The 24,402-nt window shown below is 36.1% G+C and overlaps 3 protein-coding genes and 1 long non-coding RNA gene across 9 annotated transcripts; all 4 read right to left on the bottom strand.

Moving 5' to 3' along the window:
- Positions 1,650 to 8,596, bottom strand: LOC18793962 (putative pentatricopeptide repeat-containing protein At5g13230, mitochondrial). Of its 6 annotated transcripts, none has more exons than XM_020554473.1 (3): positions 5,825 to 8,596; positions 2,897 to 3,068; positions 1,650 to 2,115 (listed from the first exon to the last, which is right to left on the bottom strand). In XM_020554473.1, exon 1 carries the CDS (start codon positions 8,416 to 8,418, stop codon positions 5,911 to 5,913), a length of 2,508 nt encoding a protein of 835 aa, XP_020410062.1. In that variant the 5' UTR covers positions 8,419 to 8,596; the 3' UTR covers positions 1,650 to 2,115; positions 2,897 to 3,068; positions 5,825 to 5,910. The 6 variants fall into 6 exon arrangements, with proteins under 6 accessions (XP_020410062.1, XP_020410063.1, XP_020410061.1 ...); XM_020554474.1 differs by lacking the exon at positions 1,650 to 2,115 and adding an exon at positions 2,508 to 2,802; XM_020554472.1 differs by lacking the exon at positions 1,650 to 2,115 and adding an exon at positions 2,508 to 2,809.
- Positions 9,998 to 11,308, bottom strand: LOC18793076 (40S ribosomal protein S27-2). The gene is made up of 4 exons (XM_007226624.2): positions 11,145 to 11,308; positions 10,723 to 10,824; positions 10,581 to 10,609; positions 9,998 to 10,442 (listed from the first exon to the last, which is right to left on the bottom strand). The coding sequence occupies exons 1-4, from the start codon at positions 11,145 to 11,147 to the stop codon at positions 10,316 to 10,318; spliced, it is 261 nt and encodes an 86-aa protein (XP_007226686.2). The 5' UTR covers positions 11,148 to 11,308; the 3' UTR covers positions 9,998 to 10,315.
- LOC109948404 lies at positions 14,254 to 15,388 on the bottom strand. Its single transcript, XR_002271029.1, has 2 exons — positions 14,774 to 15,388; positions 14,254 to 14,678 (listed from the first exon to the last, which is right to left on the bottom strand). It is a non-coding gene; the product is annotated as an uncharacterized LOC109948404 (long non-coding RNA).
- Positions 16,384 to 18,563, bottom strand: LOC18790611 (protein TIFY 9). The gene is made up of 4 exons (XM_007223892.2): positions 17,920 to 18,563; positions 17,669 to 17,798; positions 17,214 to 17,271; positions 16,384 to 16,980 (listed from the first exon to the last, which is right to left on the bottom strand). The coding sequence occupies exons 1-4, from the start codon at positions 18,502 to 18,504 to the stop codon at positions 16,944 to 16,946; spliced, it is 810 nt and encodes a 269-aa protein (XP_007223954.2). The 5' UTR covers positions 18,505 to 18,563; the 3' UTR covers positions 16,384 to 16,943.

The raw sequence follows: 24,402 nt of genomic DNA on the forward strand, positions 1-24,402 counted from the left end.
ATCTATTTTCTCTATACTGACGGCTCACCTATAAATCTCTCAAAACAAATATCTTCATATGGTAGAAAACTAATCATTCAAGATATGTATGTAATTGAAGTTTAATTAAATTTCCGCCTTACTATTGTGAAAATTATAAAGTTTAAGATCTTGAGTCATGGATTGAGTTTTATAATTTTACCCAACATTAAGTTTACACATGTCACATAAAACTTGAGATGAGAAGGTGAAAAATGATGAGAATTGATAATGAAATGAAAAGGCAGCCAATGCCATGCAATGCGCATGAAATGAAAAAAGTGTGTTGTGTTGTGTTGGTGGTGGTGTGTGGGGGTGCGTGCAGGTTCACGATAACAGCGTTAGGCCCTCGAAATTCCCGACAAGACAAGGGCCATAAAATTCCACGCTTTTATTTTTCTTTTTTTTCTTTTGCATGGACAGGCGTGGGGCTGTTCCTGTGGGCCCCTCCTTCCTGACTGCGCGTGCAAAGCCGGACTTCGTGGGGGGCTCTCCTGTGGGTCCCTCCTAAACTAATACCCCTCAAATTGTATTGTATTGTATTATATTATTCTTCTACAGATATATATATATACTCTCTCTCTCTCTCTCTCTCTCTCTCTCTGATTTTCCATTTTCTATTACCGCCATCATTTCATTATCTTCTCTTACTAATACTAATCCACATACATTGCCTCTTTGCCTGCAACTACAGTTTTCCAAGATATTATATTATTTAGCCTTAATTAAATAATTAATCTCCTGTTCCCATTTGTTCTCTAATTGCCTCTAGTTGCTGCATTATTTTATAACCAGAGCTATCATGACCATGGAATTTTTATATATCCTCTTTTTGGGTTCCTTAAAGGAAAAAAAAAGACAAGACACATGTTGATCTGGATGGATGGGTTGCAATGCATTGTCATGGTTGAGTCACGTGGACGTGTGATTATTAGTGATGAAAAGTGTCAAACAGTTAGTAATGGGAACATTATTATAGGAAGGAAGAGGAAGAACATTTTTTTTTATAGCTTTTTACATGATCGTCTTGTAATTCCACTACTAAGATCTTGACACAGCACAGGATTCCTCGTCAATCATCTTTCTTTTATATATTTCTTTAATTAGTCAACTCTCCCAACACAACACAAATAAATATATGTATAATTATGTTAATCTCCTAATATCTTTTACTTATTTCTTCTGTTGTAGCTACAATTTTGGTCCAAGGGATATTCACCAGAAGGAGAAACGTACGTCGTCTCCATAGGGTTGTATTGATATGAATGCTGCAAAGCAAAGGACTTTAATTTGGAAAATGTGGTTGATTTTGTTTTGTTTTGTTTTGCATTGCAGTTTTCAAACACGTATGTGTATATGTTTTTGTTTTTGTTTGCGTACGTATATGAACAATATATATATATATATATATATATATAAAAGTGTAGTGTAGGGTTGTGTTGTGTTGGAAGTAGCTAGGTAGCTAGGTAGCTAGGTAGCTAGGTAGGTGTACACGTAGAAACAAAACAAGTGGAACATTGAACAAGAGAGACTAGCTAGTGATGACTACTGCACATGTCAATTGTCAAATAAGACAACCTCATCATGTTCAATTACCCTTTTCATATGACACTTATATTAATTTTCTTTTTGTTTAGTTTTGTAGGAAAGGTGGCTGTTCACACGATATATATTATATTTATAGGTTAAGCACATTTGCAAATTGCAATGCAAATACTTTACACGCCATGCATACATAATATATGTGTATGTGTGTTTTCTATATATGCATGTCATGTGCCATAGACAGGAGCTTCACCAAACAATTTTGTCCCCCATTATTCTCAAAGCTTAAACGTTCAAAGCTTGGCTAATGTGAATGGGAACATCAAGGACACAGCTCTGTTGTTTAGAGTGTTGTGTGTGTACACTGTGTCTTCCTCTCCTTTCCTTTGTAACTCTGTCAATGAATTTTAGGTTAATCGAATCGAACCTTGTGAGACCAGACCAGCCCCCAATGTTTTGTAGTGAGATGTCAGCTTCCCAAGCAATCACTGATCAGACGGGCTCGCGTACAACTTCAGAAATGGCCCAAGGATTTAGGGTTTAGGAGATTTTCTATACAAGGGCAGAAGAACAGTGAACAATAAACCTCAAAAGTGTTATAACTTAAAATCAATATTTATGGAAATATAGGACATTCTGTACAAAACTCACTCTTCTTAACCAACAAAAATGGGATCCATTTAATTTCATCACTGCCACTTATCATGGCCTCCCATCATTTGGCTACTCAACTCATCTAAACATTTTCATCCCAGAATCAATGTACTTTAGATTCAATCTCTACCTAGAACCAGATCCACTATCAAGGCTCCTCAAAGGAAAACTTTTCATGTTGTTACCACTTACAAGTTACAGCCTGCATTCAATTCTAAAAAGAAAATAATTGACCTATGACTACGTAATGAAACAGGGTTTGAGCACGACAACAAAATTTAGGGGCCAGATGATCAAAATTGAGTATAATTAATTAAGGATACATATCCATTGCATGATACAAAGACCATCATTGGCGGCCACTTCAATGATGCTACAACAATTTTGAATTTAGACCTGTACGACTAGCTGTTACAGTTTCAAGATTTATATGTGTTTACTTCAAAGGGCTCTAAAATCTAGCATGTAAATATTCTCATACAAGTTCCAAATAGTTTCACCAATCTCTTCTAATAATCACCATTGGCAAGATAAGATTCTGACAAGCTTGTGTGACTTGGAAGTATATTCAAGACCTCTAAATTCCTGAAAGCTTAACAAAAGCAACACTCTAACCTGATCAAAAAATTGACGTAAGCAATCTCCTGAAACTGACTATATTTAGCCTTCTGTAAGTTACCTTTCCCACCAACATTCTCAGAATCAGACTGGTCTTGAATAGGAGAAGTCTCGCTGTCAAACAGAGGCACCTTAATATTCTCTTGCTTTGACAACAGAACACACTGTGTACCGCTTACAAACTGGTGCTGACGTATCAAGCTCCACATCTTCTCTCACTTTTAGTTACACACCTAAGTCGTCAAGCACAAAACAAGTTCCACCAATAGTTAGCATCCGCAACATGAACATGAAAGCCCAGACTAAGAATGGCAATAGTAATGATGCAGACATATAATTCTGGAAAAGAAGATGAATTGTAGAAACAGCTTCTGCCAGGAGTTAGAGGTGTGAGAAAATGGCCCACCAGTTAAAAATTCTCAATAAAAATTGTTTCCATTACACAAATGGTTTCTCTTGCTACAGGAAAGACACAAGTTAAAAAATATGCAAGTTCATAGCTAACTTAAAAAATATGCAAGTTCATAGCTAACTAGCTTGTTACTTTATAAAAATTTCCATGTACCATAATGAGTTTCCTGAAGAATTTTGAATTGACATATTAATTGAACAAAACTGAGATTCTTCAGAGCAATGAAAGGTAGAAAAATATTAACCTTAGACATTAGTTTGTTCTTGCTGATCTCAAAAGCAAGTTGAGTCAATGACAAGCGCTCCTACTTTACGAATGACAATTTCCTTATAAACACACATGGCCAACAAATATTTAGATTATAACTTAACATGTATACTACAACACATAACTGATTCATTCTAGGAAATGATTGACATTAAATCTCTTTCAAAGTGGGTGATAAAAATGTTATCCAATGTTCAACCTTTACCGCACCATCAGAAGGTAGATATAACTCATAATAAGTCTAAGTGGAACACAATGAGAATGAAGTCAAATAGTAATTCAACAAGATTTGGAATAACTAAAAATATTTCTAGTGATAGTGGGTTTTATAGTTGGATTGTCAATTCTCTTTTGAACCAAAGCCTTACCAATAAATTAGATTCGTTTTCCGTAAGATGAGCTGTTGCTTTCTCAGAGATAAATTCCCTCAAATGGAATGCAATTAGTTACAGAAAATTATAGATAAATTTTCTTCTGGGGAAACACAAAAGATAAGTGCTTCATAAAGTGTTTCTGAGCAAATGAAAATATGCAGCTACAACACATGATACATGGGTGAGGTTTGTAAGCACAGAAAACCTTTCTCAGCACCAATTCTCAATAAAAAATTTCATCAGTTGATTTCACAGTAAATTCATGTTATACCAGGCTTAATATAGCGTTATGTAATTATTGAAGTGATCATAGTAGTTTAGAGTAAGTAGTTAGTAATGCCTCGTCTATTGTCACAAAAGATTTTCCTAAAGGCTAGAAATTTCGACCCTAGCCTAAAATATCACTTCAGTAATTTGTGAAGACAGGCGAAAAAGCCTTTGATTCCTGGTGATCTCAACAAAGGAGTGTATAAAAGTATATAATTACCTAATCCATCATGAATTTTCTCAATCCACTACCACCTAAAACGATATCTACAAGATGAGACTCATAAGTCAAAAAGTCGTGATACATAATCGCAATTAAGATGATTCAAAAGTTGAAGTGCCAATATGGAATTTTTTTCAGTGTGATATGATGTCTAATGTCACAAATGACTAACAAGTTTGATATGACACGCAATTTATAGTAGATAATTGATGGATATCGCATATCGCGGAATCTATGATTATCAACGCTCAGACTAAAAAGAGAAAATGACGCATTCTTTTGTATCAAGTCAATGCATTCACAATTTGATTATGCTTGCACATACTTCAATTGAAAGGAAAACCATTAAAATATTATTAATCTTTGATCCTATACTTGAATATGGATTAAGGTCATGAATATGCCAACATACATATATAATTAGGTAAAATACTATGTACACATGGGTGCATGAACACAGACATTCATAAATGTAACATATCAACAATTGTTAGAAAAATAAAATTTTGTTATTTTGTACAAACCAAATAAGCACACTTTTCTAAAAGGGAAAAAAGTTGGACAAAAATAAAGAAATATAAGGATCAAGGTCACATTTCCTTCCTAAACTGACTGTGACGCCCAAATAGATAGGGATAAATTGATGTACAATTTACATTATCTTTATAATCTTTATAGTGACAACGACAACGCATGCAGACAAATACCTGTAATGAGGTGGTGTAAAACTTCCACGATGAGTATGAAGTTAATATCATGATTATAGATTAGTACTGGACAAAATCATTACATGAAATGTCATACTCTTATTTCACGTTGGTCATAATTGGTAGGCCAAATAATACTGAAATTGAAAACTATGTTCTTTTTGTTCGTAGTTCTGAAATTAGACAATGAAATATATAAATTAAATAAAAAGAATACAATGGGAGCAAGGAAGTTGTCTTAGTCAAAGCAAGAACGGCGAAAAAGGAAAAAAAATTCCAAAGTATCAATAAGAAATCATTTAGCAAGTTCAGTAGAAGTGGCAGTTCACATTTAGACAATTGGATCCAGAAGTCTTTATTTAAGGACATGCTGGGAACTGCAAATGAGAAAAGGAGGTGCAAACTTTATAATGGTTATCACAAAGGCCAAACTAGATATTCTACACTAAAAGGCCAAAGATTTCGAGAGAAATTATTAATCAATGAGTAACGCCTTCATGTGGACTTATGCACTCTACACAACGAGAACTTCATGACCTAGAATTACTTGAAGAACATAAAAAAAAGAGACATAAAAAAGTGGGCAACACCTATGTGCACAAATTCATGCCAGAATGCAACTAGTAGAAGGTTTTAATAGTCAGTTTTGAACCATTAAGAACTGTAAAGAAAAATCATTAGCTAGACCCAAGAAAGTGAAAGTAATTGCTCACATAATTGGTCATCGATAAGGAATTACCTGGGATGGAGCGCATTACCTTGAGAACAAGGTGACTTCATCAGTTCAACCCTCCAGGAATCATAGATCCCAATAAGGCAGATCAATCACCAGTAATCACCACAAGAGCAAATTCCATTCTGAAAGTGATGGAATCGATTGATATCTCGAACAACAATATCTCGCTGCACTACTTTTGATATTAACTTCACTGTGGCATGGCAATCCACACATATTCGAAGGTTTTTAATGATACGAATAGGGCTCCCAGGTGATGTTCTAATTAACCCAAATGCTAGAGCTAACCTTTCACTGTGTACCCACAAGAAGCGCTCCTTTTCATCATCCTCCACATCAAGCAAAACGGCACTATAATTGGGAACATGTCCTGCCTTTAAAGTTCTCATTTTCAACCATTCCAGCATCCCGTTGATCAGTTTCATGTCAGGATGTGAAGTATCCCCCACACTGAAATAATGAACTGTGCCCTGGTTCTCAATCCAACTTAGGCCGGGTTCCTTCTTTACTCCTTTCCTTTTCATGGTTTTTCTGACAGAAGCCACGTTATCCCATCTCCTTGCAGTGGCATATATGTTTGACAATAACACGTGGGTAGCATCATCTTGGGGATCCATTTCAAGAACATGCTGGGCAGCAATCCTTCCAAGTTCCACATCATTATGGATAACACAAGCTCCGAGCAAAGCACGCCATACCATAACACTAGGTTCAAATGGGATTTCCTGAATCAAATTCACAGCCTTATCAAGATGGCCTGATCTCCCTAACAGCCAGACCATACAAGTATAGTGCTCTACGCACAGTTCAACGTTATAGTTCTGCACCATAGAATTAAAATAAGCCTGTCCTTGATCCAATAGTCCTGCATTGCTACATGCTGACAAAATACCGACAAAAGTTAACTTGTTTGGTTTGCAATTTGTTTCCTGCATCATTTCAAAAATCTTTAGAGCCTCCAGGCCAAGACCATGCATAGAATATCCTGAGATCATCGCATTCCATGAAACCTCATCTCGTTGCTTCAACTTATCAAACACCAGGCGGGCGTCTTTGATGCTCCCACACTTAGCATACATGTCTATTAAAGAATTACCCACTACAGTATCTTTGTCATATATGGTTTTGACCGTTATAGAATGTATCTGAACTCCTGGCTCCAATGCTGCTAGGCTAGCAGAAGCACGGAGCGCACTAGAGTACGTCACTTCTGTAGCCTGCACTTGGCATCTAAGCATATTTGAAAACAAAGCCAACGCCTTCTCCCCATCACCTAACTGAACATATCCAACAATCATCGTGTTCCAAGATACATCATTTCTATTTGGTGATTCCACAAATAAGTCCATAGAATTCTCTAACTTTCCGCATTTAGCATAGACACCCATGAGAGCATTTGAAACAAAGACATCTGAATCAAGACCAACCTTGATTACATGGCAATGGATTTGCTTCCCAAAATCTAGACGCTCCATAGTTGCACAAGCTTGAAGTGTGCTAGCATATGTAAACTGGTTGGGAACAACAAATGCTTGCCTCATCCGACAAAACAAGTCCAGAGCCTCTTCACAACGGTCACTCTGAGCACACCGTGAAACCATGAGGCTCCAAGGAACCACGTCATTTTTGGGTATCTCTTGAAATACTTGCCGAGCCTCCTCAACATCTCCAAACTTGGTGTACATATCAAGCAATGCAGTACCCACATATAGATCCCCTTCATAACATGATTTCATTACACACCCATGGACGCTCTTCCCTTCATTTAAGGCCTCTAAACCAACACAGGCCTTAAGCACACCCGTAAAAGTATAATTGTTAGGCTTGAATCCAATCATCCGCATTTGACTGAAGAGTTTGAGTGCTTCTTCAAAACAGCCATTCTCAGCATAGCATGCTACCATCCCAGTCCAAGCTACCATATCCTTACAAACAATCTCATCAAAAACATCCCGAGAAACATCAACGTGGCTGCAAACAGAGTAGGCATCAATGAGAGCAGTCCCAACAAAGGCATTAGAGCCATGTGCAAGCTTATGAATACAAGCATGGATGGTCCAAGCCAGCTCAGCCCATCCCATCCTCACAAGTAACTTCAAAATTGTAGTAAAAACAAATTGGTTAAGCTCATGGCCTTCTGTATGCAGCCGGCGAAACAACTCTACGGAATCAAAAAAACGTTGAGAGTCCGCAAATCCCTGGATCAACGTAACAAAAGAAATAGTATTTCTTTCAGACATTTCGTCAAACAGCGTAGTGGCATTAGACAGCATACCCGCTTTCACGTACATATTAATAAGAATGTTGAGAGCAAACAAGTCCAAGCAACCACCTTTCTTCAAGATCCCGCAGTGAAGAACCATTGCGGAATTCGAGTCACCGTTTCGGATACAATGTTGAAGCATAGCAGCGTATGCGTGAGAGTCGAACTCCGAGTTGGGAAGCTCTGCGTGGACAGGGGGGTGTTGGGGCAATGAGGCAGCTGCTGCTGCTTGGGCAGCGTACCCACATCGCGAAAAGCTAATCCGAGCGTTGGTTTTACAATGCGTAGCGAAATTTGCACACTGAAACGTTTTTTGACAAATCAATCTAAGCATGCCCGCGTAAATTTCTTTTTGAAAAAGCAAGTAATTTGTGTAAACCTTGGCTTCCTATAAGAAACTGCACCCTTCGGCCCACCACACAGACACGCGTCGAGAGAGACCAAATATGTTGCAGTGGGAAGGCTCACCTTCGCGAGAAAAACTTTGTTGCAAGTTGAAATCGGGATAGCACTGTTAGTATTCGATCAATAATACTATGTTTAGTGAAATTGTTATCACATGTGTAATAGTTTTATTGGTCAAGATAGTAAAATAGTGTTATACTCATTTTAAACCACTATGTCAAATTCAAAGCGTGATCTCTAATTTTTAATTTGCATATTTTTGTTTTTTTACAAGTGTATTTTTGTTTTCTTACTAATAGCTTATATTGTTTTATATAATAAAGCCTTTTTATTTATTTTTTTGTCAAAGTTTGAAACCGAGCTATGGACCCATTGGCAATATATTGACTATTAATTACTTGAAAACCGCCTAGCTCAGTTTTGTGATTAGAGACTTTGGAGGGACTACTAACGTGTGCGGAAATAATCCAGTTAGATTTACTTATGTTGTTCAAATTGAAATTGAAGCTCTTTTTTTTTTTTAAATAGAGAAAATAATATTGCATTCAACCCAAAGCGAATATTACATGGATTATTGTGAGTAACACCGTCATATTATACAAAGTTAATAATTGAAAAAGATTCTTAGGTTTTGATTGGTTTTTAAATTCTGGTAATGACTCCTTAGCCAAAAAAATCCATCAACATTTGTTCTTTTAGTTCATGGCATTCCCCATCATCATGTTCTTGTGAAACATCCCCAAACGTTTCATTCCTTAAACATAGAGCAATACGAACGGTTGGTTTGCATTTAATACTGTACATTGGAACTTCATGGGGTGCAGTTCTGGTATCACACGAATTTCCTCTAAGCAAGTGGGGAAAACCCATAAAAAAAGAACCAAATTCCTTGGAACAAGAAGCGCCCATTACGAAAACTGAGTGTTTAGAGATCGACCAAAAAGCACTGAAACAACCTTAAATCTTCAAATCCTTCCTAAATCCGTTAGATGAAACAGAAAGCCTTCAAATGTTCTACTCAAACAATACTCACAGCACAAACTATATGAAACATAATTCGCTGGAATTACTTCTTAAAAACAAACTCCTCGTGAATTATAGCAGCACTAAAGTCCAACGACTTTAAACAAACAAAAACGCTCAGAAGCACCAATGCATAACATCGTATGACTCATAACTCAAGTGTACAAACTCCAATTCTGTCTTCACCAAACTCTTTCATAAAACTAGAAAGGGTTTAAAATTATCAACGAAACGCAAATGGAGTACACAGTACCCATTCAGAGTCAAGTTAAAGAGTAGCTGATACTTAGAACAAAACAGAGAAACCTAAAATGAACCAACCAACGAGCTTTAGACCTAAATGAGCAGAGGTACGGAGCACAGGATTACTCATCCCCGCTAAATGAAACGGCGTGCAACAGAGGATTTGAGAAGACATCAATTGAAAAGCTGTAGTATTTCAACACCCCATAAAGTTTGAATACAAAATGGAACAACAAAGAACATTGATATGAAACATTTTCATGCAAAAGAACTTGTTCATCGATAACCTGTCATTTAATCTGAAAAGGGCAGACATGAAAATTTCAAACAATACTTCATCTGAAGGGCAATTGAAAATGTAAACCACCAAACATAACTAAACCAGATGCATAACATAGCACTCCCATGACAAGGTCCAGAAGCCGCCCCTAACAAATTACATATTAAAAACTAAAAAGCAAAACAAAAATGAGGAGCACCCACATTTTAACCTTAATCAACCCTCAAAAAGCCCTTTCTCAATTCTCCAAATACACATCAATGCAATCAAAGCTTGAGCATCAGTCTCCCTTCCTTCTGAAAGAGCAACCCTCAGTGAGCCTGGCACGCCCACCAGTAGGCTGGCACAACACTGTCTGGCAGTTCCCACAAACCACAACTGTTTGCGAGTGACTGAACACGGTGGTTCTGCACAAATGAATTTTAATTTGGTTCAATCTCCAGACAATGAATAAATTTCCTTTTTTCATAAATTTAAATCATATGCAGCAACTACTTCAATATAATCATCAGAAAAGGTAACGGAAGATGGGAAGAATTACTTACATGTTGAAGCATCCTTGGCACTTAACGTCCTGTGCATATTTAAAACAATCAAGATTAGAATTTTCTCTAGAAAATCAGAATCAAACAAAAAGAAACAAATGTCCCAAAAAGGCATACTGCATCGAATAATTAATAGTAGTACCATGAAAAAAGAGTTAGGACACTGCACAAGACGCTTGAGCTTGTGTTTCCTCTTCTCGAGCTCAGCTGGTGGATGCAGCAAATCGATATCGTTCTGGAGCACCTGTAAGCAACCAGCAGTTTAATATATACCACGAAATAATCCATTTGCTCAAAAAAAAAATTTTTATTTTTTTTCCATTAGTTTGATAAGCACAGAATGAATCAATTAAAAGTGCGTTTCATTTTCCGCTTATGGGATCATATCTAGATTCAAAGCCATGTTTTCAATACACCCAGGAAACGAAAACAAACGAAAGATGTTATTTAGCGCAGAAGATTTTCACAAATGGCGTTAAATCTGTAAGCCTAATGAAGAAGATGGTTCAGATCGTAACAAAGGTCTAGGAAAATACAAGTACAAGATAGTTCTGCTGGGCTTACCATCTTGGTTGTTGTAGATCGCAGAAACCAAAAACAGAGCCGCAAGAACCTCTGGGGAGCTTAGAGAGAGGAGAGCGACTGAGAAGGGGATTAGGGTTTATAGGGCTATGAATATAAACGAATGTGCCAAAAATGTAGGCCGTCAGATCCACACAAACTTAGATCTGCGCATTTACCGCCATATGGGGCATTACCGTCCTTTCAGTCTTATTTATAATATTTCGTGATTGGCCCCTACAATATTCATATTTCTAATCTGACCGAAGGACTATACTGGAGGAAACGGCGTCGCGTTGAAGGTGCGAGTGAGTTGTTGGCGATTAGGGTTTCGGGGGGTTTTCTTTAGTTCCTCAGTCTTTATATAAAGCGTGTTGCGGATGCTTCTGTATTGGCCTCGTCTTCCAGCGGCTGTTCTACAATTCTTCGTTATTGTTTCGTTGATGCTACTTGCTCTGCGTTTCTTCTTTCTAATTTTTCTTTCTGCTCTGCAACTTATTTTGTTATTCTATGCTTGTGTTATCTGAAGGCAAAGTTAAAAGAGGATGAGAGCATATGATGAGAAAAAATTTGGAATTGACGACTGATTGGCGAAAGCCATGAAGCTTCCAAAATTCGAGCTTTTTAAAACTGATGCTCATAATCTCCTCTTCCCCCCTCTCCCTCTCTCTCTCTCTCTCTCCCTCTCAATTATTAAATGGAGATTTTACAGTTCCTTTTTTCTTAAGGATTAGATTGGTTCTGCAGATTGTGTTTGATTGGTCCTTGAGACATTGCCTATGAGAGATCCGAGCGAACCTTGTTTGATGGCGCTTGAGTTCCGTTGCGGGCATACAGAAAACTCAAAAGTAATTCCATTCTTTTTGTTAGAAGATGTTTTGTTTTCTCTTCTTACGTTGAAGAAAAGGGTGTTGCACAGATTGTCAATTTAAAGTTTCTGGTTTTTGCAAGTGAATTTTCGGCCGTTTCAAATGTGCTTTTGCGTTTTAATGTGAGGGCTCAATTTCACCCGGCCAATATCTGATTTATAGGGGCAGTTTCAAGGTTTTGCATGTTCTCCGTCATGTTTCAATTCAGGTTACTGCCCTAAATTTGTAGTCATTGTTACCCTTGTCTAGAATTATAAGCAATGTTTAGATCATTATTATAATTTGACTTCTCAAACTGAGAAGTCCCTTCCATGGCAAGGCACCCATTCCTTTGGAATATAATCAATAAGATTAACAAAAACTCTTTCATCATCAGTCTCAAGTAACTCAAGTAGGATTAAATTAATGGTAATCCATTTGTATAATCGAAATTAACTTGTTCCGCTTTTCACTATATGGACTTTCGGGCCTTCATATAAGTCACATAATCATTTGATTATACTTGATTATACTTGAGTGAAGTTATTATTCAAATAATGATAATGAGAGGAAGATTCTTCTTTTTATAAGTAAAATGAATGGGCTCTTCACTCGTGGGCTTTCAAATAAGGTTTGGGCTAGGGTTAGTTGCTTCAGCCAACAAACAAAGGGAATGAAGTAGCAGATGTTGTTAAGCTTGTGCCCATGAACATTGAGCTGAGTATAAAAAATCAGCAAGTTGCCTATACTGGGCCAGCCATTATAACCCTTGCTACATTCAGCTTGTCTACGCGTGGTTAGGAAAAAGGAGGTCCAACTCAGACAACATGGGGAAACTGAAAAAGTCAAATCTTTGCACATTTTGATTTTGAATTTGGAAGATATGGCGAAGGGTGCAAACTTACAGCCAACCTGCTAACTCTAGATACTCGGCCTCCCTCACTAATTGTTTTTTTTTTTTTTGGACGAAGAAGCTATCATTGATAACAAAGGAGGAATACAAACTGACACTAACCTGAAGAGATAAAAGAAACTCAGGGAAAAAAACTAAACTCGAAGAGTCTAGAAATCAAATTTTCTCTACAGAGACAAAACACTAAAAAGATACAATTAAGGGGGACTAGGAAGTCCATCAAAAGCTAGAACCCGCACTAGGGACGGAGGTGGCTGGTTAGCCTATCCTTGCGGACACAACACCCTTAAACCTATTATCGCTGTCACATGAACCGCGCGATTTGCTCCACGAGGGATCCAACACCATTCTACATCAGAGAAACCTGCACTCAGGTGTCTAATCTCATCTAGCAAAGGGAGCATGTTCCAGGCCTTCATGCATACATTAATCTTGATATTATCAATGAGGACTTTTGAGTCCGATTCCATCACTAACTTTGAGTAGCCTCTCAGTCTTGTGCATCTTAGAGCCTCGATGGCTGCTTCTGTTTCTGCATTCAAGGCACTATTACAACAACGTTTACTAGCAAAACCATAGCAGAAATCCTTGTTTTGATTTCTCATCACCACACCCAATCCTACCTCATGGTTTTTCCAAGCAGCATCAAAGTTGATCTTAATTGCACCGTTAACAGGGGGTTTCCAAATACCAGCAGACGGGGTGAAAACACCAGCCTCATTTCTGGTGGAGATAGCTTGGCGCCTCACCACATCAAATTCCTCTGTTGCTGAGACAGCCTGTTCCACCACACTTCTGGGATCGATTGTAATGTCCTCAAAGAGAAACTTGCACCTTGTTTCCCAAATCTCCCACGAGATAAAACTAACCAAAGATAGAACCCAAACTCTTTCGGATTTGGAAAACAACTGACTATTTAACAACCTATTGAACCGGCGAGTAAGTCAAATCTTTGCACATTTTGATTTTGGATTTGGAAGATATGGCGAAGGGTGCATACTTACAGCCAACCTGCCAACTCTAGGGGGTCGTTTGGTACACCTAGCTATTATGGACCATACTAAATTCTGGGGCTGTTTTGGATTAGTTCGGATTGGCCTAAGCTGGATTAAGTATTGACCTATGTTTGGTGCTACGTCGGACTAAGAAGCTGGATTGTAAAAATAGTGAATACCTATGTTTGTGTTGTGTCGGACTAAAAATAATTATTTAAATATAATAATTTTTAGATAATTAAATATAATTTAATAAGATCTTAAAACTATGAATATACTTTCTAGATACCAAATTTACATGTAGATGTCAAAGTCAAAATTTCTCCAAAAAGTCAGAACAAATCAACAAAGAAAGCGTTCCAAAAATGCCATCAAGCCCATTCATAGCAATTTGGACCATGAAATTAAATTTGGCACCATGAGATACATGAAAAATCCAAAAATTTGGTCTTGCATCTATTTATTACAAAACAGGGGACAAGTTATCCAATAGATAAGCTAGACTACTTAACACAACCACAAACAAGACTAAAATTTGGCATGTTTTGGTGCCAAACCAATGACTAAGCATGTCATTAGTCCTCCAATGAAGCAACTCTTGAGAAACTCATCACTACCTTTGTCTCGAATGCCCATGTGGTAGCCCAAATCAAAATCAGAATTGCATTACCACCCCATTGCATAACCCAATTGAGTGCCACATTTTAGCGAACAGTTGGAGTGCATGTTGTGCTATGGACTCTTTCACAACACCAGAAGCATTAAGCCCCGAAACCCAAATCTTCAAAAACTGAAACCTGTTAATCTTATGAACAAAACCAATGGACTCTGACCCAGATATAATGGCAACAAAATAAGACAAAGAAACAAGCAAACCTTTCGTGCATTTGGGTTCGGGAATCTGCGATGTCGCTGATATTCACGATTGAAAAACCACAAAGCCCACTTCAAGTACAAACAGATTCGTTCAATTGGTTGATGACCATGTTGTTCACAACATTCATAGGCTTTGTAATTTCAGGTGGCCTGAAAGCATCATTAGAAACAAGAAATTCACTCTTACAATCAAGACCCACATGGATGGCACCCTCAGAATGGAGAAATATTTCAATTACTTATCATTCCTGAAATCAATTCCATTGTGAAGGTCAATGGTAGGATTCTGTGGCAGAGTCGATACACGCTGCACCAAGATATTACGACACAGGTGAAGAAGAAGAAGAAACTGGTTTGCGCTGTGTCGGACTCGCTTGTTCTATTAAGCGAGAGAGCTATTTTGCGAACCAATTTTTTGCATCACTATATTAGAATGGCGCGAGCCATTTTTTTCCCGTGGGACTATACAGTCTTATTAAGTTAGTCCATTTTCAAACCAAACAGGGCTTTAAGTATTATTTTGTGCAGTTCAGTCTAATGAGGCCTACCAAACATGCCTTAGATACTCGGCCTTCCTCACTAATGTTAAACCAGTCAAAGGAGAGATAAATTTTTTAAAAGAAGCCAAAATGGATAAAATTTCCCATATTTATTTTTGGATGTCCTAAGAAATTCTTTACATTTGCATATCTTTAGTTTCAAAGTTGAGAAGTTTTTTTATTTTTTTTGAAAAAAAAAAAATTGACTTTTTCTAAAAATGAAATAACATTAATTCAATAAAGGCATACCAGATTTGGACCTGACTTTCCGACCTCGAGGAGAGGTTTGGCACGGATGCTATCTAATAATTCAATTTGTCTTTGACCACTAAGATTTTTATTTTCTTGGTTCGTTGCCCAACATAATTTGAGGGCGGCATATATTATAGGGTCTAAAGTAAATAACATTTTGGTGGGTGTAGTATTCATATTCTTTACCAACTCTTAACCTAACCACTCACTACTTAAAGTTTATAAAGTGAATGCATGCCACAACAAGAAGAGCTAAACCAAAATTCAAAATCTTTCAATTCGAGTGCAGAGAATAAATAATCAGCTTCTTTGTGTTGAAAATTTGTGCATTATAAAATTAAAATTTTTTAAAAAATGGTCATCTAATCTAAGTCGGTTATGATTTTTTTTAAAATACAAACAATAATTTGAACTATTTTAAAAATTAAGTAAATTTAGGTTTTACCCATAAAAAAACTTTCACTTTTGGAAAAAGCCAAAGCTTTTTGAAAAAAGACAGAATAACCTCTCAACTTTCAAACCAAAGACATGCAAATGTAAAGGATTTCTTAGGAAATCAAAAAATAAATAAATGCAATTTTGTCCATTTTTGCTTGTTTTAAAAATTTTCTCTCTCCTTTGGGCTTTTCCAAAGTCTCCCTTTAAATTAAGAGTTTGTAGCTCAAGTAGTTTGCTGAGGAATAGGGATTCAAATTTGGGTGCAAGGTGTTGGGCTCACTAAGTCATTGACCAACTGGCCTAATTTACATATATCAGCCACTATATTTTCAATCCACATAAAAAACACACACGTTTCCAAATTTCAATTTAGATATGCCATTAAAGTACAAACAAGACGAATTCAAATTGATTCCAAAGGAGACCAAAATAGGTAGCAAAGCCAAAACACATGATTCCACGAAATTCAATATTAATATAAAATATATCAAATTGGGTTTGCAAGTAGAAGCTAGGTTGAGTATACAACATGTGACTAATAATACTAATAAAATAACCTTAGAAATACAAATAAAAGAAGGGATGGTCTCAAGTTCACATTGGAAGAGCACATGAAATGAAAGTGCGAGGAAGGAGACAAACGAATAATAATAGGTAGCTGCTAGGTGGGTAGGGTTTGCCCCAACAAGAGTCAAGGCCCTTAAGTAAAACGTGAATGACCAAATCTACTTGAGAAAAAAGGAGTATTGGGATTTAAGCAGGAGAAGTGCTTTTGAGAAGGAAACCTACATAACAACTACTATATTGTCGGTCTTATCTTTCTCTTTTCAGCTAGTACTAAATAAGTGTTTCTAAAAAGGACTTTGGAATGAGTCTTCTTTCTTCTGCTGCCTTGCCTTGTGGTTGTCAAGACGCGTATATTATAATATAAAGCAAGCTTCTTAGGCATGGCTGGCAAATGGGGACACCGAATTCAACCTGTTTTCATATCCAAAAAAAAAAAAAAAAAACGTTGTTATTTTTCTGATCAGGGTCAGGCTTAACTTCATTAATTATAATGCATAAAATACATAATAATCTGCTATGCCATACATAAAATACATGGGGAAAAGAAATCTGGTGTTTTTATGCAGTTCACCAAAAGAAAAAAGAAAAAAAGTTTTTATGCAGGGTAAAAATATATGAAGCAAGAAATTGGTTTTGTGGGTTACCTTTCTTTGCGCTTCTCTAGGAACCTCTGCAGAGACTTTCTGCGGGCAATTGGTAAATCTGCAAAATTAATAAAAATTAAATATAAGAACACTTAAAATTTTCAATTCACAAAATTCTGTCTAATTTGAAAAAAAAATTCTTAAGAGATCCTAAAGAGTGTCCTATTTGAGAGATCCCTCAGTAGAAGGTATATATATATTTCACGATGAGAAAAATTGCTACTTTACTTCGTATTAAGGTTTATCTTGGATTTTTAATTGCAAAGTTTGTAGGTAACAAAGGCAAAGTGAGAATGGGTTATTATTATTTACCAAGGTTTAACGTTTAAACGAAGTTTCCTCTCCAAGACTATACACAATAATCCAAATTAATACGAGTATCAGAGTTGAAGGAAAATAAGCAGAAAATGGTCGAGCATTTAGGAAAACTGAAAATAAAAAGGCAGTGAACTGACCTCCGTCAAGAGGATCCAGAAGCTGTTGCTGGTCGCTTGAGTGAAGAGCAAGTTTTGAATCCACAGCTAACGCTGATTCCGCAGCTTTGGCCGAGTTTCCTTCCAAGGCAAGCTTCAATAGGCTCTCAGCCTAAACAAATCCAAGCATTTGTCTCTCAACGGTTAACAATTGAACAAAAACCAAATACTCTCAACTTTTGTGTGAACACATATGTATGATGACTATAAATCTTAGAAAGAAGAGAACAAACCTTGTCGCGAGGGACATTGAAAACAGAGACGGTTCCGTTGTAGAAAATCGTCAGAGGCGTTGTTGTTTCTTCAAGCTTTTCTGAAGCAGCAGCAGCAGCAGCTGGAGCAGGCATGAAAGAAGAGACAGAGGTGCCGGTGGGAATGTAAACAGGCAAAGAGGGAAATGGGATTTGCTCTGCTTTGGGGCTGGACGGCACAGAGAAGGATTTCCTTGAAGCCATTGGAGTTTCAGAGCCGTGTTGGTGGTGGTTGAGAAGGACTGAACCAGACGCAATCACAGATTTGAGAACCTGAGGCTTGATCTTGTACATGGCATTCTGAATGCCTCTGAAGCTTCTCTGGCGATGAAGGAACTTCTGGAACTGAGATTTGGAGGGGGAGGAAGGGTCACGATGCTGATCCATGCCGAAGAAATCGAGCTCAACGGTTGCCCTGGACATGCTCGCAAACTGTTTGCTAAATTGCTTGTTTGGGGGAATGTTGGGGAGGTTGGAGGAGCGACTTAAATGACAAGGCGGGAGTGGGTTTTTCTCTAAATAGGAGGGGGAGAGAGAGAAGGGTCTTAAAAGAGGCACGAGATTCATGTTAAGGAAGCTGAGAAAGAGACAGGCAGACAGAGAGGACTGTTTTTGAGTGCTTTAATGGGCACACGTCTTCCACGAGGAACAATCAGAAAAAAGAGAGAGAGAAGCTGGTCCAACTAATACACTCTTAACCCAAAAATTAAAACATAATAAAAATTATTGTAAGGGTCCAAATGGCCACTTGACAATTGTTTGGTGGTGTGTAGGTCTTAATCCCTGTGTGTGTCCCAATAGCCTCTCAATGACTTGACACGTGTGATATGGGTTCAACTTTTGTTTGGCCTCGTGGTTTTTGAGACTCGCCGGAGTAAAACCTCATGGTCTTTGCTTTTCTAGATGCCTTTCGATTTCGGCAATATGAGATGACTATTCCAATTTCCAAACCCCCCTTTTCTTTTTTTTCAATCTTCATTTTCTTTTCAATGCTTTTGAATGTTCTCTTGCTTTTACTTTTCTTGCTTTGAATTTTGAGATATATATTCTCATGATTAAAATTATAAATAAATCATACACCATTTAATTTTTATAAATAAACAAAAAAAAACTTAAAAAATAACAGCTGATTCTATTGAATTTAATTTTGATTATTAAATTACTTTGATGTCATGTTGAGTGTTTTTGATTTTTTATGAGAGTTTGGGGTTGTGTTTGTTTTAAAAAATCAATGGCATTTTGTAATTCAAAAGAAATTAAAAGCCTTTTTGTTATATTGTAAATGGGCTTTAGGTGTATTTTTAAAGTTCATTTCATATAGAGTTTTTTTTTTATAATTTGGGTTCCTATATTAGGTATAATAGTGAATCTTCCTTGAATTTTTAATCATTATTCATTTTTAAAATTCAGTGATCAAATTTTGTCACATTTTTATGTTTTGTAGGGATGCTTGCTTAGGCAAGAAGACAATGTCGAGTGTGTTACATGGTTTGTCAATGGCTGTCCAAAAATAAATTATGAAATGTTTGAACTTATAAGTACCTTACGGCGGGGGCCAAAAATTAGGTGAGCCTATTTGTTTTTTTTACTTAAACTTGTTTGTTGTCTTTTAAGCTCATTGATGTAATTGGTCCCTTTGTCACGTTGTAATCTTTGTAATCATTTAAGCTTATCTAATAATAGCCTTGATTATTGGATTTATGATCAGATTCATGTGCACATATAATTGGGGCGCAAAGGCACATGACGATTTGGTGAAGATCATAAAATGCCAACCATTTTGGTACATTTAACCAAAAAAACATGGATCTACTCAATGCAACCCATTTCCTACTCTTTCTTTATTGGTGCAACTGCAATGAAATTGTTGTTCATGTCAAGGCTATACGCATTATAATTGGAGCATTTGCATTTGAATTCTATCATATCAAGTTTAATTTGGTTCATGCGGTGTCTTATTTATAATATGGACAACGTGAAGTTTGTCTTGTTTGAAGAAAGTTGAGATTCTACCCCAAAATCAATTGGCAATAGGGGGAGTAACTCAACCCTTTATAAATCCAAGCTTAGTCCCTTAACTTTTCAATGTGAGACAAATACTTTCAACAGCTTTTACATGCTTCCTTATCCGTTCATTTCATATAGGAAAAACATGTACCATATAACCACACCCATTTAACAACTCAAAACACTTTTTTTTTTCAAGAAAAAAAAATGACACTTCCTAAATTTGGAGTGCTAAAATTCCACTTATATGTGGATTAGCTAGTATGCTTTATTTTTTATCCAGTCACAATTTTTTTTAAATATTTTTTTTATCAAGTGAAAAAGGCATTGACTTGCATATCCAAGGGTTTTAAGTTCGAACCCTATAACACCTTGATAGTATGTGTGAAAAATCAACTTCTCCTTATAGTTTAGACTATCATTTATATTAAAAATATATATATATATATATATATCTCCGGGACAGCCCCAAAAAGTGGTCGCCCAAGGGGCCCCAAATTTTAATTATTCTATCAATTATATTTTCGATAATTCGGATATTTGTTTAGATAGTATGGATCAAGGTCTAAAATATCGGTGATATCGGAAATATCGGTAGTCCAAAAACACGAAAATTTCGATGGAAATATCGGGATATTATTGATATCGATAAAAATTGAATAAAAACCACGAAAATTGTAAGAAAAACTTGAAAATTTTTATTGAAACTTTGGAGGATGCTTATTTAGTCAATTATCTATTAGTTTATCACAAAAAGTTGGAATGAAATGCATTGCATGATGGATTTAACTAATTTAAGTTGATTATATAGCGAGCTGACAAACACTGTGAGTATAGAAAATATGTAATAATTAATGAAAGAAGATTAAACATACCACAATCATTTATATATAATGATTTACTACAATATTTTACATTTTATACATTGCATGGTAAGATACTTAAGTGACTTAGTACCATATAGAGTTCCTATAGGGTTCAAATTTTTTATTATCTTCATCATCTCTATGTGTAGAATAAGTGTATTGTGAAGAGTAGTCATCAAATGATAAATCCCCAAAATAGTTTTACATGTAATTGTTAACATGCCACCCATATTAATTGACGTTGTCCATGAGCAAAATCATTTGAAGATTGAGTCTCGGATTCTTTCCATGAGCTGCTTGATTCCTTCCCAAAAGGAATGAGATATGAAGGGTAGGGAAATGGTTGGTTATGAGTATAATCATAATTATTACTTCCAACTCCAACAGATATATAACGAATCATCTTCTTGACTTGACAAAATCGCATTGCCTCCTTCTCTACGAGCATAGTCCTTCCCTATGGCACCAATTCCTGGTCCTGCGCGCCTACTCCCATGGTCCTCATCTTGTGAACTTTGTCAAAGTAAGAAATGTAAGGTCCATTATTCCTTGCCTGTCCATAGTATTTAGAAGAAAAAAGAACTTACCACTTGAACGCTACAATACAAAGCAAACTAAGGATGACTAATTTTACAAGAGGAAACACCTTGAATCCCCTTTGTGTTTTTTTCCTTTTTTTTTTTTAATCACATCGATATTTTTGATATTTTAGCGATATTATAGCGATATTTGTAATAAAATATTTCTGAAGTGTGAGCGAAATTATCGACGTCGATATTTTTTAATATTATCGTCGATATTCTCAATATTTATACGATATGTGCATGGATATGTTTCGAAATATTCGTGATTCGAAAAAACGATAATATCCTCGATATTTTAGACTAGTATGAATAATATCAATTATCTGTTCTATCACATTTTGTTTGGTGCTCTTTTTGTTGTCTTGATTTGTCTAAAGTGTGATATAAACAGATTTTTAGGATCCTTGAATCTCATTGTCGGCCCCACTAATCTTGAAAGATTGAATAAAACTATAGTAGAAGAAAGAAATTTTTGATCTGGTGAATCCATTTTGTCTGCGTGCCTGCCTGATACATCGGTATCATGATGAAAATGGCAGGAAATTTCAGTACCAACAAGAAAGAGAAATTGGAAGGAAATTTTCAAGCAAAGTTGGCGAAAAACAATGGATTTGTACTTGTTGGGGAAATGGGGGGTAGGAAGGAATTATGATTTTTTTTATTTATGTGCGCAGTGGTGGGCAGTGGGCAGTTCGTGTCGTACAGGTAACGTGAAAGGAAAACCAAAACGAACAAGATCAATAATCACGTGATTCAAATCCCCGACATTGCCATGTAGCCACGTGTTAATTATGGATTGGAGGCCACTCACGAGAAATACTAGAGTGTGACCGCAAAAGTCGTCGGCTTTGTCGTCCGCACCGTCAACGAGTTCCTTCCTACTAAATCCCTACCTCTATGGATTGAGAATTTTCGTTGAGAGAGATTCCCCAAAGCAACAGCTTATAAAATAAAATATTAATTAATTAATAATTAAGCTACATTTAAACAACGTGACTGACAGGTCTTTGGCTTGGCCCCACCGCACTGAAGATTTTGCGGTTGTTCAACTCTTTTTTAATTTTGGCAACAAAAAAAAAACTTCTTGTTGAAGTCTTTATAATAAGATCGGCACGTGTTTCATGCGAATAATACTAAATCTTACCAAAATGGATTTCAATGCCTTTTGCAGTGGTTTGCTATATTTAAAGAAAGTTGTCCTTGAGGGAAAACCGTTCCTATGTCACACTAGGGTTGAGTTTAGGTACACGTACGCATGATAATTTATTTTACTTTTTTTTTTTAAAAGATAAAAATGATATATTGTATTTATAATTCAGGTATAAAAGTCTACAGTTACAAGAATAAGTACAAATATAGATAACCACATAAGATTATTACAAATACGGAAGTGCAATAATCACAAAGGGTTAATCCAAATACGGAGGACTACATCAACAACACCAGTTGCACAAATGTATGTCTCCACACATAGCTATAAAGGGCCAAAGAAGTTCCAACATATAAATTACAAGTTTATAAAAATCAAGCATAGACCGTGAGTTTTCTGATCAAGGGGCTAGAGTTCCGTGAGTTTTCCATTAAGCCGTACAATTTTTTTAATTTTAATTATGCATCAAAACACTAGAATCAGATAATGAGGTTTTAAATGCAATTTACAATTGTGTAGGTCGATTCTCATTTAATTTTAAGTTGAGCTAACCTAACCCACTATGTTTAATTACCACATCATAGATCCATGTTACATCATATATAAAAACATACTGAATATATTTTTTTTTTCGACAAAAAAATAATATTCAGTATGATTTTATATATGGGTTGTGTTTCTTGTGACATGTTATATTTTCAACATCATCTATAAGCATTGGTGGACCCACAGTCACGGAGATCCAAAGAGGTGCCCTTCACAGAAAAACGATTTGGATTGGAGGTCGCAAAATTTGCCCCTCTGGTCTGCCATGGAAGTGCCCACCAACCACTCGATGAAATGACTCAGCAAAACTCTTTTCTATTTGTTGTGCCTGTGTTGCTGGGCTGCGCACATATCTTTTTTTATTTTGGCTTTTTACTACAAATGGTCCATGAAGTTAACGAAATTATCACCTTTCGTTCTTAATGTTTTTTATGACATTAATGGTCCTTAAGGTTGCTCTCTATACGTCAAATTGGTCCATAACGTTAGCTTCTGTCAAATTTTCTGTTAGAATGTTTACATGGCACATATGTGGAGTCCACACATCCAGATTTATTCGTTTTATTAGTCCCTGAACTTTGACCCGATCGCAATTTAAGTCCCTCAATTTCCAAAATCGTTCCCGTGGTCCTTCAACTTTAGTTTCATTAAGACAAATGGTCATGCCGTTAATTTTGTTAACTTTTTCTGTTAAATGCAGGGGTAAAATGGTATTTTTGTATTATTTTTAATTTCCAATTTCTGACTATTCCTTTTACCCAAAAAATAAAGTTAAAAAATAGAAACTAAAAATTAAAAAATCTTATTCCAATCCTTAGTCAAACTAAAAAATTAAAATTAGTTCTTATTCCTAAAAACTTGAATTTTTTTTTTAAAAATATTTTATTCATATTTTAATTAATTTAAAATTAAAAAATACATATATAAATACCATTTTACCACTACATTTAATAGAAAGTTAACAAAATTGACGGTAGAACCATTTGTTTCAAAAAAACTGAAGTTGAAGGACCACATAAACGATTTTGAAAATTGAGGGACTCAAATGCAAATCGGGTCTAAGTTCAAAGACTAATAAAACGAATAACCCAACGCATCCAATTATATAAAGCCAAGTGAATTTAAATAAAAGATAGACTTATTTACTGTAATGTCCCCTGAAACTTTGGTCAAATCACACTTTACCCCTTGAACGTTAAAATGACCCAAAATACACCATTAACCAAGGTTTGGTGGTTCACTTTGCCCCTCCACGGTTAACTCTGTTTAAAATTTTGTTAAAAATGATGATGTGGCATAAATAGGGCCCGTT

Source organism: Prunus persica, chromosome G1 (genome assembly GCF_000346465.2).
Source record: "Prunus persica cultivar Lovell chromosome G1, Prunus_persica_NCBIv2, whole genome shotgun sequence".
Classification (NCBI taxonomy): Eukaryota; Viridiplantae; Streptophyta; class Magnoliopsida; order Rosales; family Rosaceae; genus Prunus; species Prunus persica.